This window comes from Lepidochelys kempii, chromosome 4 (assembly GCF_965140285.1).
Source record: "Lepidochelys kempii isolate rLepKem1 chromosome 4, rLepKem1.hap1, whole genome shotgun sequence".
In the NCBI taxonomy this organism is placed as follows: domain Eukaryota; kingdom Metazoa; phylum Chordata; order Testudines; family Cheloniidae; genus Lepidochelys; species Lepidochelys kempii.
In genome coordinates, this window is record NC_136383.1 from 43,567,627 (window position 1) to 43,580,030 (window position 12,404).

General features: G+C 43.2%; 1 protein-coding gene across 3 annotated transcripts in view; it reads left to right on the top strand.

Annotated features, from left to right (window-relative positions):
- Positions 1-12,404, top strand: part of LARP1B (La ribonucleoprotein 1B) — a 104,663-nt gene that overhangs the window by 20,850 nt on the left and 71,409 nt on the right. For all 3 annotated transcript variants that reach the window (XR_012158553.2, XM_073341095.2, XM_073341094.2), the window contains exon 3: positions 4,821-4,880. Coding sequence is in view for 2 of the 3 variants with exons in the window: in XM_073341095.2 (XP_073197196.2) it covers positions 4,821-4,880 (60 nt within the window). In the remaining variant the exon portion in view is untranslated. The remainder of the gene's footprint in view (positions 1-4,820; positions 4,881-12,404) is intronic.

The following is a 12,404-nucleotide window of genomic DNA, read 5'->3' on the forward strand; positions in this document are numbered from 1 at the left end:
GGTACCAGAAGCTTATTCTCTGCTGCCGATGACTTCAGAGTTTACCAAGAACTGAAAAGAATGGCTATAGCTTTTGGTGTTCAGATAGAACTGGTGGAGGAAAATTCTCCTACATTTATAGATAAATTACACCCAGCTATGGCAGTGAAGGTAGCCCTTTCTAAAAATGAGGGGATAATGCAGCCTACTAAGTCACTCTCAAATCCCTTCATCTGTTCAACCTGTGGCAAAACCCAGAGAATATATACCAGATACTGTCTCATGGGTTTGACCAGTTCTATTTTGCACCCTACACCGGGCTTACTGGTGGTAGCTGCAGCGAATGAATGGCACTGCAAAGATTGAGTTAAGGCTACCCAAAAGGAAAAGGATGCAAAAAAGCTAGACCTTTTAAGGAGAGAGGCGTATTCAGTGGAGGGGTTATAGTTATAGTTTCACATTGCCCCTCCCTATTTGAGTAGTCCTATTGCCATGCCCTCTTGGACCAATGTCTAAATTCCTAAACAAGTTACCTGAGGACTCTAGGAATGAGTTTCAGTCCCTCTTGGTGAGAAGTCATCTGGTCCATATGTCAGCTCTGCAGGCTTCCTAGGACACTGCAGTCCCAGCTTCAAGGATCATGGTGATGGCAATAACCATGCACCATTTCTCATAGCTGTGGTCATCAGGGATTCCTTGAGAAATACAGCAGACAATTAAAGACCTTCCTTTTAAGGCCTGTGAATTATTCTCCGCCAAGACTGGTGAGGCTTTACATACCCTGAAAGACTCCAGGGCAGCGTTAAAGTCTCTAGGTCTTTATACGCCAGCCCCCAGGGGGACAAAACATTATCCTCAGTTTCAGCTGAGGCAACTCTCCAGGCAGTTTGACTAAACCAGGCACAAACACAGGCTGCGAAGAAGGAGGCTTCCACTATCTGCCTCGGTCACTTTGTCAAGGTAGTCACAGGCCTTAAAGTATCCTGTTTGACTCCTCCGTTGAGGACAGCATACCCATCAGTGCAGATCTCACTGGCCCTTTATCTGCCTTGTGGGAACAGGTTATCCAATTTCCTAAGTGTGTGGCAGACTATCACCACAGAGAAATGGGTGCTAAACATGGTGGATTCAGGATATACCCAGTAGTTCCTTTATATCCCCCTCCCACTTCCCTTTCAGGGACTCCTCTCTCAAGTCCATGCTGAGGCAAGAAGTGGAGACTCTGTGTTCAGGAGCTAAAAAAGAGGTGCCTCCTCAACATGGAGGCAGGGGGTTTTACTAGCATTATTTCCTAAAGCCAAAGGGGATTTCAGGCCCATTCTAAACCTTCAGATCAAACAAGCTGTATCAGGAGACACTCATGGTGTATCAGGAACTCCTTAACTCTCAATGCATCATACCTGCTGGGAGTTCAGAATTGCCTGGGAGACTGCCTGAGCAGACTGTTCAGCCTAGATCATGAATGATCTCTCAACACGACAGTTCTAAGGTCAGTGATTTGAGTGGGGATTCCTACGATGAATTGGTTTGCAACTCAGCAGAACAGGAAATGTCCTCAGTTCTGTTCCTGAGCTGGCCACAGTCCATTTCAGATGCTTTCATGGGACAAAAACCTGCTGTGTGCATACCACCCCAGCATCCTTCATTCCAAAGACATAGTGAAACTAAAGCAAGAACGAGACAGAATGATCTTCATACACCAGCCTCTCTGAGGCAACTCTAGTACTTGGATCTGTACAGATTTGTCCATTAGAGAACCCTTACTTCTGCTGCAAGGCAAAGACTTGTTCTCCCAGCATCACATGCACATGTTGCACCTGAATCTGCATGTGGTGCACCTCTCATCTTGGTTCCTCGGTGCTTAAAACCAGAGAAGCCACACTGTTCAGTGACAGTCCAGAATGTCCTGCTCAACAGCAGAAAGCCATCCATGAAAGCTCCTGACCTTTGTAAATGGAAGTGCTTCTCTACCTGAGCAGCTAGCCATAATGTTTCCTACACAATCTACAATTCAAAAGATTTTGGACTATCTTTTACATCTTAAAGAATCAGGTCTAGCATTCAATGCCATTAAGGTGCATTTGATTGTAATTTCAGCGGTTTACCTGTATATTGCTGTAAGGACTGTTTTTTCTAATCCTATGACAACCATGTTCCTAAATGGACTAGATAGACTGTTTCCCACCTGTTCAGGATTCAGGTTCACCTTAGGATATGACACTAGTTCTGTCAGGTCTTACGGATCCTCCATTCAAGCCCTTAGCCTCTTGCTCAATGTTATACCTCTTGGTGAAGGTGGCCTTTTTGCTAGCCATCACCTTTGTGGGGAGAATGGGGGAGCTACATGCCCTGGTAACAGATTCTTCATGTAAGATAATCTACAGGGACACGGTGCTATATAGGGTTTGGCCTGTTCTACAGGAGGTCAGACTAGATGATCACAAGGGTCCCTTCTAAGAGCATAAGAAAGGCCATACTGGGTCAGACCAACGGTCTATGTAGCCCAGTATCCTGTCTTCCGGGCCCCAGAGGGAATCAACAGAACGGGTAATCGTCAAGTGATCCATTCCCTGTCGCTCATTCCCAGCTTCTGGCAAACATAAGCTAGGGACACCATCCCTGATCATCCTAATAGCCATTGATGGACCTATCCTCCATTAATTTATCTAGTTATTTTTTGAACCCTGTTATAGTCTTGGCCCTCACAACATTCTCTGGCAAAGAGTTCCACATGTTGACTGTGTGTTGTGTGAAGAAATACTTCCTTTTGTTTGTTTTAAACCTACTGCCTATTAATTTCATTTGGTGACCCCTAGTTCTTGTGTTATAAGAAGTAAAGAGCCCTTCGTTATTTTATTTTTCTCTACACCAGTCATGATTTTTATAGACCTCTATCATATCCCCCCTTGGTCATTTCTTTTCCAAACTGAAAAGTCCCAGTCTTATTAATCTCTCCTCCTACAGAAGCCTTTCCATACCCCTAATAATTTTTGTTGCCCTTTTCTGAACCTTTTCCAGTTCCAATATATCTTCTTTGAGATAGGGCGACGACATCTGCATGCAGTATTCAAGACGTGGGCGTACCATAGATTTATATTTTCTATCTTATTATCTATCCCTTTCTTAATGATGCTCAAGATTCTGTTTGCTTTTTTGACTGCTGCTGCACATTGAGTCGATGTTTTCAAAGAACTATTTACAATGACTCCAAGATCTTTCTTGAATGGTAACAGCTAATACAGACCCCTTCATTTTATATGTGTAGTTGGGATTATGTTTTCCACTATGCATACTTTGCATTTGTCAGCATTGAACTTGGCATTTATCAACTTGCTGGCCTTAGAATCTGTGAAACCTTAAGTTTCTTTCCAAAGTAGTATCTGATTTCCACTTCATAAGTCAATACACTTATCTGTCTTTTTTCCAAAGCCACATGCTCACAAAACTTTTTAAAAAAAGCTGTGCACTTCAGGTGTCTGCCAAGCCCTACCCTTTTATCTGTGTAGAACAAAGCCCTTTTGGTTTCTTCACAATGCTTTGGGTCCTCTGTAGAATGGTTCAGAGGTCATCCTGTTATGACACAATGGCTCTTGAGATGGATTACCAACTGCATTGCTGTATGCTATTCTGTTAAAGGTAGAACACCTCCTGAAAAGTCAGCACATTGTATGTAGGGTGCATTTGTCCTGTACTACATTTATGGGAAACACCCCTATCGTCAACATTTGTACAGCAGCAATGTGGTCCTCTGTTAACATATTTGCTAGATTATGCAATTACTGTGCCATTCAGGGAAGATGAGAATGTGGGAAAAACAGTCCTATATTTTGTCTTCAGATGAGACTCATAGCCCCACCTTCACTGAAAACCGCTTGCTGGGCATCTGCAGTAGAATGGACATATACAGTCATTCAAAAGACAAAATGGTTACATATCTTTTTGTAGCTCGTTTTGTTTTGTTTTTTTTTGGAGATGTTGCATATGTCCATTCCAAGACCCACCATCTTTCCCCAGTGCATTGGAGTCCTCAGCTAATATTCTGGTAAGAAGGCTCCATCCTTCATATTCTCTGCTCAGAACATGAGGGAAACCAGGGAGCATGCATGGCAGGCCTACAGTTGCAGCATGGGAAAACTCTCCAGCACCAGTTCATGAAGTGCATATCACACCTATAGTGAAATGAACATATGCAACACAATTCAAAGACAAATAGTTTTGAGGTGAGTAACCTTTTTTTAACATAATTTTTTCTTAGGACTGTTAACGTAGCTGCTAAGAGATCTGTGGGCAGAGGGGAGATTATTAGAGATTTAAAGATGGGGAAAAGAGTTTATATTACATTTAGCAGCCTAGTTGCTTTCATCTAAAAGATTTGTATCCAAATGAAATACACCTGTCCAGTAGTATATTTTAACTGTGACATACAGAGTTTTTAATTAGTTGCGGAGAGTGCTTTTTATGGCCATATCCATTAAATAGAACTCTGTCCATCAAGGAGTTAGGCTGACAATTACGGTAACAACAAGCTGGAGAAGTTTGTCATTAGGATCCCCTTTTTAACATAATTTTATTTTAAATCTTAGTTTACTGTTGTGTAGAACTTTGCATTGGAGGCAACCACTCTGAGTAGCTGACTGAATTGCACACTGTTTTTTGTTGGTTAAAGTAATGTTGTACCTGATTTCCCTTACAGTTCTCACATGTCAAATGAGAAGTGATTTATTCTGATTACTGCTATGAAACATAGTCCATCTCTGACTGTTAAGTGTGCCAGACTCATCCACTCATTCTGAAATGCTGTTCTGGTAAACATATAAAACGTATATTTTGTAACTTTACAGGCTAGTGACTTCAATGATATCACAAATTGGCCGACACCAAGTGAAATAGCAAACAATGAAGTGAGTATACTATGTTGTTTATATACTTTTATATAATAATCTGAATTATATTTTTTTATAAGCCTACAAAGCTTGTGGACCCCTCTGTTTCAAGCTCATGTGGTGAATCTGATTAGGCATTTTAGGGTTTCAGCAGAAACACTGAAAAGGATTTTGCGGTATGAGTCACAGTTCACTGAGTAGAGCTCTTTATGGTTCAGGTGACATTGCCTATTCCCTCCCCATCCCACAGAGGTGGAACAACACCAGTTCTGCTGACTTCAGGACCCTCCTATACATGGAAGTGTACAGTATTTACCCCATAGTTTTACATCTTAATTCCCCTTTAAGAAGTGTCAGCATGGATCTTCTTTTTTGGGATGTGTATGCATGGAGTGTGAATCCTTTGCAACACTATAACCCTTGGGGCTGTGTACATGCTTTCTCATGGATCTAAATGCTTAGTGCAAGGTTCTGTAAGCAGCCATGGCCGTGACTCCATCCTGCTTCAGGAGTGATCATTGAATCCCTGGTTAACTTCTGTTACATTCAAATTCTTACTCTGCCTGTAACCAGATTTGTTGAGCTGGGCTAATAACTGATATTTCAGTCCACAGGCAGTACAAAAGAAAAAACAACTTTGGTTCAGCTCAAACCAAATCCAAATACTGTGACAACTTCCGGTGAATTGAAAAGATCTGTTTTGGGTTATTCAAAACATTTTCTTTGGCCTGAAACAAGTTATTTTGGGTGGCTGAATGGCTAGAGCACTTACCTTGGATGCGGATGAGACCGCTTCAATCCCCGAGTCTGCTTGATGTGGAGAAGGGATTTGAATTTGGATCTTCCATATTGCAGGAAAGTGCCCTAACTGCTGGGCAAGAGGGGATTCTGGGACAGACATCGGTCAGTCTCTTCTGTTGAAGCTGTTCCACTTCATAAATAATTAGTCATTGGAGCAGGCACTTGAACATCCTAGGTGAGTGCCCGAGCCAGCAGGCTGTGGAATCATTCTCTCTTTCCCTGGCCCAATGACTGTTCTTCGTCATTAATAATAAAATAATATATGGTTGGATTTAGATAAGCTTCATACTAGTTTTTGTGACTTCAACAAGTGCTGTTTCAGTCTTTGGCTCCATTCTGGCCATTTCTCTATCTTTCCCCTGCCCCATCATGATTTTCTAGATGCTAGAACCGATCCAAGGGTTTTGAGGTTAAAGTGATACAGTTCGGGCTTGCTATGATGGTACAATGTCTGATATGAGCCAAAGAACCACCTTAGGGGTGTCTCTTAGGGATATTCACAGACCAAAATCTGTTCAACCTTTGCTCTTCAATTGTGCTGGGAAGCTGAGTCAAATGAAGGCATTTTGCATGGAACTGTCATCCTCTACTGTCAATGTTCTTTTTGGGGCCAGATCCAGCCAAGTTCATTGACACCAATGACTACACTGATGACATCAACATTGAAAATTATGAAAATATTAAAGAAACTACTCTAGCATTTGGGTCTGTGATACCAGGGCATATGAGGAGTGTAAGATGAAGCAGCACCACTAATCTGGGTGTTCTCTCAGATTCAGTTAAAAACAATGGAAACATATAATGTGTATTCTGAGTGTCTGCCACAGAATTCACTTCTTGTGCTTCAGGATCTCAACTTCCATTTTTTTTAAGAATTGTTATTGGCCCTTATGGCTGCAGAGAAAACCTGAACAAGATGTAAACCAATGACCCATGTGGGTCTGCAGAGAGCCTGAAACGACAGCTCTAAGAGGTGCATACCACTCTTGTTACTCATGCCACCTATATACAAGTTGGTGGATAGATTTTATCAGGCTCCTTAGTTGGATTTTGAGTATTTATATACTCATGAAACACCATGGCATTCTCAGCAGTCATTTGAGAGGTCAAGGATATGAAGAGAGCCACTTGCTACATCCTTTGACAAGGAGACAAAGATGATGAACTTAACTGTGTCATAAGATGTGCTCAGCAGCAGCTTTGCACCGTAGAGTTGCAAATTTATGTGTCCTCTAAGTGAGGCTCTATAAAGACAGTCTACTTGAACTCTAGTTACGGGTAAGTAAACTTTAATCTCTGAGTGCTGGTCTCTGTGTATTTCACTGTGAATACAACTAAGAAGAGGGAATTTTTGCAAGCAGTGTCCGAAGGTCTGCACCTGCACCCCTGCTCTCAAGCGCCACACTGATGGTATAAGAGGTGGGGGAGAACGAACTGCCTCTCCAATTCCTTCCTACCGCTGCATAGCCTGAGTCAGAATCCTACAGTTCGGAACTGATCCTTTCTCGTCTCCTGTAAATGTTTTCTTAGGTTTTATTTATTTATTTTTTTAATAGTTCCCTAGTTAGTGTCAGAATCCTCATCCCAAGGAACCCGCACAGTGGAACTTAGATTATGCCCAGGATACTGGTCTTCAAAAACTTTCTCCTGGCCCCACTCCTTTTTGGAGAGCAACAACTGCCAGTGCTGCCTCTACTGCCTCAGAGAAGCTCATATCTCAAGTATCTAAGTGCAGTATCTGCTGCTCTTTTCCCAGCTGAACACAGCAGGTGTGAGAACTCCAGTTTTGGAAGCACCTTATTGAGCATATAAAGAGGCCCCAGCGAGACCTAGGCCAGGGGGTTCCACCCCCATACACTGGCCAGAGTCATCAAGAAGCATGCCACCTAGTATTATGTTGGAGTCCTGAGCAGATAGGAGTAGAAGGAAGGACCCTTCACCTGGGCCCTATCATGAGAGTAAGGCACATTCTTACACACACACACACACGCAGATGCCCTCCTTGACCTTCTAAGAGGAGGGATGCCTCTCTTTGACTCTTGAGTCTTCAGGCCCAAGTCATATGGAGTAAGAGCGCCCATCCCTCCTAAGCTACATCGGAGCAATGCTCCTTCAGTACCAACCTCCACGTTGACTGCGATACTGACTGCAGTACCTACTAACATGACATACCAGGAATCACCAGTACTTTTGAAAATAACTGGTTTGGAGACTCATTCACTGATGGTACTGTCATGGTCCTGTGAGGAACAGCCATCTACACCTACTCTGAAGGTATGGAGTGATAAGACATAACCTCCAAAGGAGAGGGGAGGGGGACTTCCTCCTCCTGGACCCAGCATTTCCCTTGTTATCAAGTCTGATCCTCCCCAGGGAGATCTAACAGCAGCAGGAATTGGGAATTCTGGAAGAAGTCTATCTGCCGTCCTGTCCAGTAGCCATGGTTTCCCCTCTGTGTGATCAACAGTACTGCCAGTGGAACCATATCCAGCTTTTCCATGGTCAGGAGATTCAGCTTCACTTCCACCTAGAGGGATAAGTCCAGGCAGGACATTGAGAATCTCCTGGCTCCAATCTTGGCCACAGAAACAGGCACCCTCCTGTCCCAGAAGATGGATGGTACTAAATGCCTCAGATCACTGTGACCTACTTCTGACTCCTCATACTGGCCTTATTGGGTCCCATGGTACCTTTATGTGTGGTAGTTGGAATCCATGTGATCCAATAAGGAGCCTTACCACCCCTCTTCTGCAAAGGGTCAACCAAAACCTCCCTCTGAGGCCATGGAAGAAGAGGAAGATGAGTCAGATCCATTGGCATGGCTGGTACCAATGGGGGTAGGTCCTCATCACCCAGTGAGGTGGTTGCTCCAGCCTCAGTCTTCCCCCAGACTATCATAAACAATTTCAAGAGCTGTTAGAGTCATGGAAAAGCTCTACATCTCCTTAAATGAGGTTCAGGACTCTCAAGATAAGCTTTTAGATATCCTGCACTCCCAGTAAATGAAGCCATACTAGAACCAGCAAGAGCTGTGTTGCACATGCTGACTACCTGTGCCCCTAGGCCAAAGCAGGCAGAAAAGGTGTATTTTGTTCTAGCTAAGAGAGTGGAGTTCTTGTTTACCCATCCTACCTCAAACTCCTTGGTGCTCTATATGGCCAAAAAAAAAGGATCCACACAACATCCAGCAGACACCCCTACAGATAAGTAGGCTGTGCATCTAGACCATAGGGGGAGGAAGATGTTTACATCTATAGTTTAGAATCTCAAACTATCAGATTCTTCTTGCCAGATATGATTTTCTGAATTTTTCTAAGTTACTGAACTTTAGGGACAAGTTACATCAGGGGGACAGGGTTCAATTTCAAGCCCTTATTGAGAAGTGCAAACAGATGGCTAGAACTTCATTGCAAATTGTGCTTGGTGCAGCCGAGGTCTGTGGCAGCCACCATTGTGCTGTGATGAGAATTGTGGATGCCCTCTTCAGGGTTTTCCAAGGAGGTCCAAAACACTGCTGAGGACTTAATATTTAATTAGGCTAATATTTTCAATGAGAAGACAGACCACTCTTTGCAGTCATTGAAGGACTCCAGGGCAACCTTCTGCTCTCTGGGTATATAAACATCAGACCCAAAGAGAAAATACTATAAAAACCCCTACAAACTGAACCCCTTACCACAACCCTTCTATCACCAGCAGTTTTATGAGCCACCTCAGAAATGGCGGAAAAATGCCAACGCCAACATACTCTTGTGATACTGTGTTGACTTTAGCAAAGCTTTTGACACGGTCTCCCACAGTATTCTTGTCAGCAAGTTAAGGAAGTATGGGCTGGATGAATGCACTATAAGGTGGGTAGAAAGCTGGCTAGATTGTCGGGCTCAACGGGTAGTGATCAATGGCTCCATGTCTAGTTGGTAGCCGGTATCAAGTGGAGTGCCCCAAGGGTCGGTCCTGGGGCCGGTTTTGTTCAATATCTTCATAAATGATTTGGAGGATGGTGTGGATTGCACTCTCAGCAAATTTGCGGATGATACTAAACTGGGAGGAGTGGTACATACGCTGGAGGGGAGGGATAGGATACAGAAGGACCTAGACAAATGGGAGGATTGGGCCAAAAGAAATCTGAGATTCAATAAGGATAAGTGCAGGGTCCTGCACTTAGGATGGAAGAATCTAATGCACCGCTACAGACTAGGGACCGAATGGCTAGGCAGCAGTTCTGCGGAAAAGGACCTAGGGGTGACAGTGGACGAGAAGCTGGATATGAGTCAGCAGTGAGCCCTTGTTGCCAAGAAGGCCAATGGCATTTTGGGATGTATAAGTAGGGGCATAGCGAGCAGATCGAGGGACGTGATCATTCCCCTCTATTCGACATTGGTGAGGCCTCATCTGGAGTACTGTGTCCAGTTTTGGGCCCTACACTGCAAGAAGGATGTGGATAAATTGGAGAGAGTCCAGCGAAGGGCAACAAAAATGATTAGGGAACACATGACTTATGAGGAGAGGCTGAGGGAGCTGGGATTGTTTAGCCTGCAGAAGAGAAGAATGAGGGGGGATTTGATAGCTGCTTTCAACTACCTGAAAGGGGGTTCCAAAGAGGATGGCTCTAGACCGTTCTCAATGGTAGCAGATGACAGAATGAGGAGTAATGATCTCAAGTTGCAGTGGGGGAGGTTTAGATTGGATATTAGGAAAAACTTTTTCACTAAGAGGGCGGTGAAACACTGGAATGCGTTACCTAGGGAGGTGGTAGAATCTCCTTCCTTAGAGGTTTTTAAGGTCTGGCTTGACAAAGCCCTGGCTGGGATGATTTAACTGGGAATTGGTCCTGCTTCGAGCAGGGGGTTGGACTAGATGACCTTCAGGGGTCCCTTCCAACCCTGATATTCTATGATTCTATGATTCAGGGTACAGTCTGGACGGATGAATAGCTGAGTCCCCTCAGTTCTCCAACGTGGGGTTTCCTTTACACTGCTTCACTGAGAGCTGTCGGTCCTGGTCTGCTCTCACACAGCCTCCAGCCTGTAAGTTACTCCCAGTTATAGTATGAGGGCGATAGCCAGCCACTCTTTAATTACACCAGCAAATTCCCAGTCCCAGACTTCCCATCAGAAACGTACATTTTGTACAATGTCAGCACGTATAAAGTCCATCATTTTATTGGTGGAAAATAATATGCACAAGTACCATTATCCCAAATGGAGGTTCCCAAACATGTCAGTCCAAAATAAACTGGGTCTAAATAAAACAAGAAAACAAATTAACTACAAAAGACTAGATTGTGACTAGAAATAAAGAGGCATAAAGTCAGAATTGGTTACAAGAAAATAAAAGTAAATTGCAACTAACACCTAACTTAAGCTAAATGAATTCAAAGCAAAGGTGTTTCTCACCATGTGTTTCAGCAGTCTTACTGGCTGAATTCCTTTCAGCCAAGATCCCTCCCCCAGTCCAAAGCTGTTTCCTTTGTTCTTCAGGTGTTGTGCATGCTGTGGGTAGAGAGAAAGGGAGGAATAATTTGGGGCATCTGCTCCCCCTTCTTACAGCTTTCTCTTCTTTGAGAATCAAAGGTTCCTTTTGAGGTTCGGGAGATGAAAGGTCTGTGTAAACAGGAACCCCCCAGCTGTTTCTTTGTTAATATGTAGATTTTTTACCCATGTCCTCTTTCTTGCCAAAAGAATGGCCACTTTAACCAGGTGATGGGTCATTTGATTTTGCTGACAGCTGGCTGAGGCATAGTCTAGCCTTTTGTCTCTGGGCAACTGGTTTGTGACTGCTCTCCCAGCCTTGGAACATGTCTTAGTAATATCATACAGTAGAGTCTTATAACTTTACATACTATGTTGCCACACATTTTATCAGGGCAATAATGAGCAGCAAATTATGAGTTTTCAAATGATACCTCACAAAGCATGCTCTGTACAAAACTTATCATAACCTCGCAGAAGAGATGAACATAAGGGTACAGACTGTCACAATGCTGCATCTTCCACTTCAACTGCAGCTACCCAACCAAGAGATATTTTCGACAAGACCATCGAGGGTTGCGAATCAATATTGATGCCATCTTCACCCAGCACCAAGATACACTTTGGGCAATGTTTAGAGAACTTGTCCCACAATTGGAGGTTGATAACAGACAAGTAGGTGCTAGATATCATCCATTCTAGCTATACCATTGTTTCTCTCCCCACCTCCAAAACTTTCTTCCTCATCCCTTTTCAAGGACTTCTCTCATGAGGGGATCCTCCAAGAATTTGAATCTCTTCTCCAGGAGAGAGCAATAGAGCAGGTATCCCCTCAACACTGGGGAAATATTTCCTAGTTCCCAAGAAGAAAGGAGGCTAGAGACTCATTCTTGAGCTGCATTAACTCAACATTTTTATTTGCAAACTGAAATCCCATATGGGTACCATTATATTGATTTAGATGGAATATATGGGCTAAAGATGTTAATCCAGCCACTGCTCAACATTTAAATAGTGTTTAAATAAGGTTCAGGTTCAGAGCTCTCAGCTTGCTTAGTACTATTGCACAAACACCATTAAAAATCCTTTGAACCTTTTACAAAAGGATAAAGAAAAAGAAAAAGAAAAAATATTTGCAATATAAGTAAGGCTTTCATTTTAAAAACATCCCTTGTTTCCTTTCCCTTTATCTGAAGACTTTTTTTACATGGGAAAAACTGCTTGTGTGACAGTTACTTAGATGGTATCAAAAATGGTATCAAATAACTGT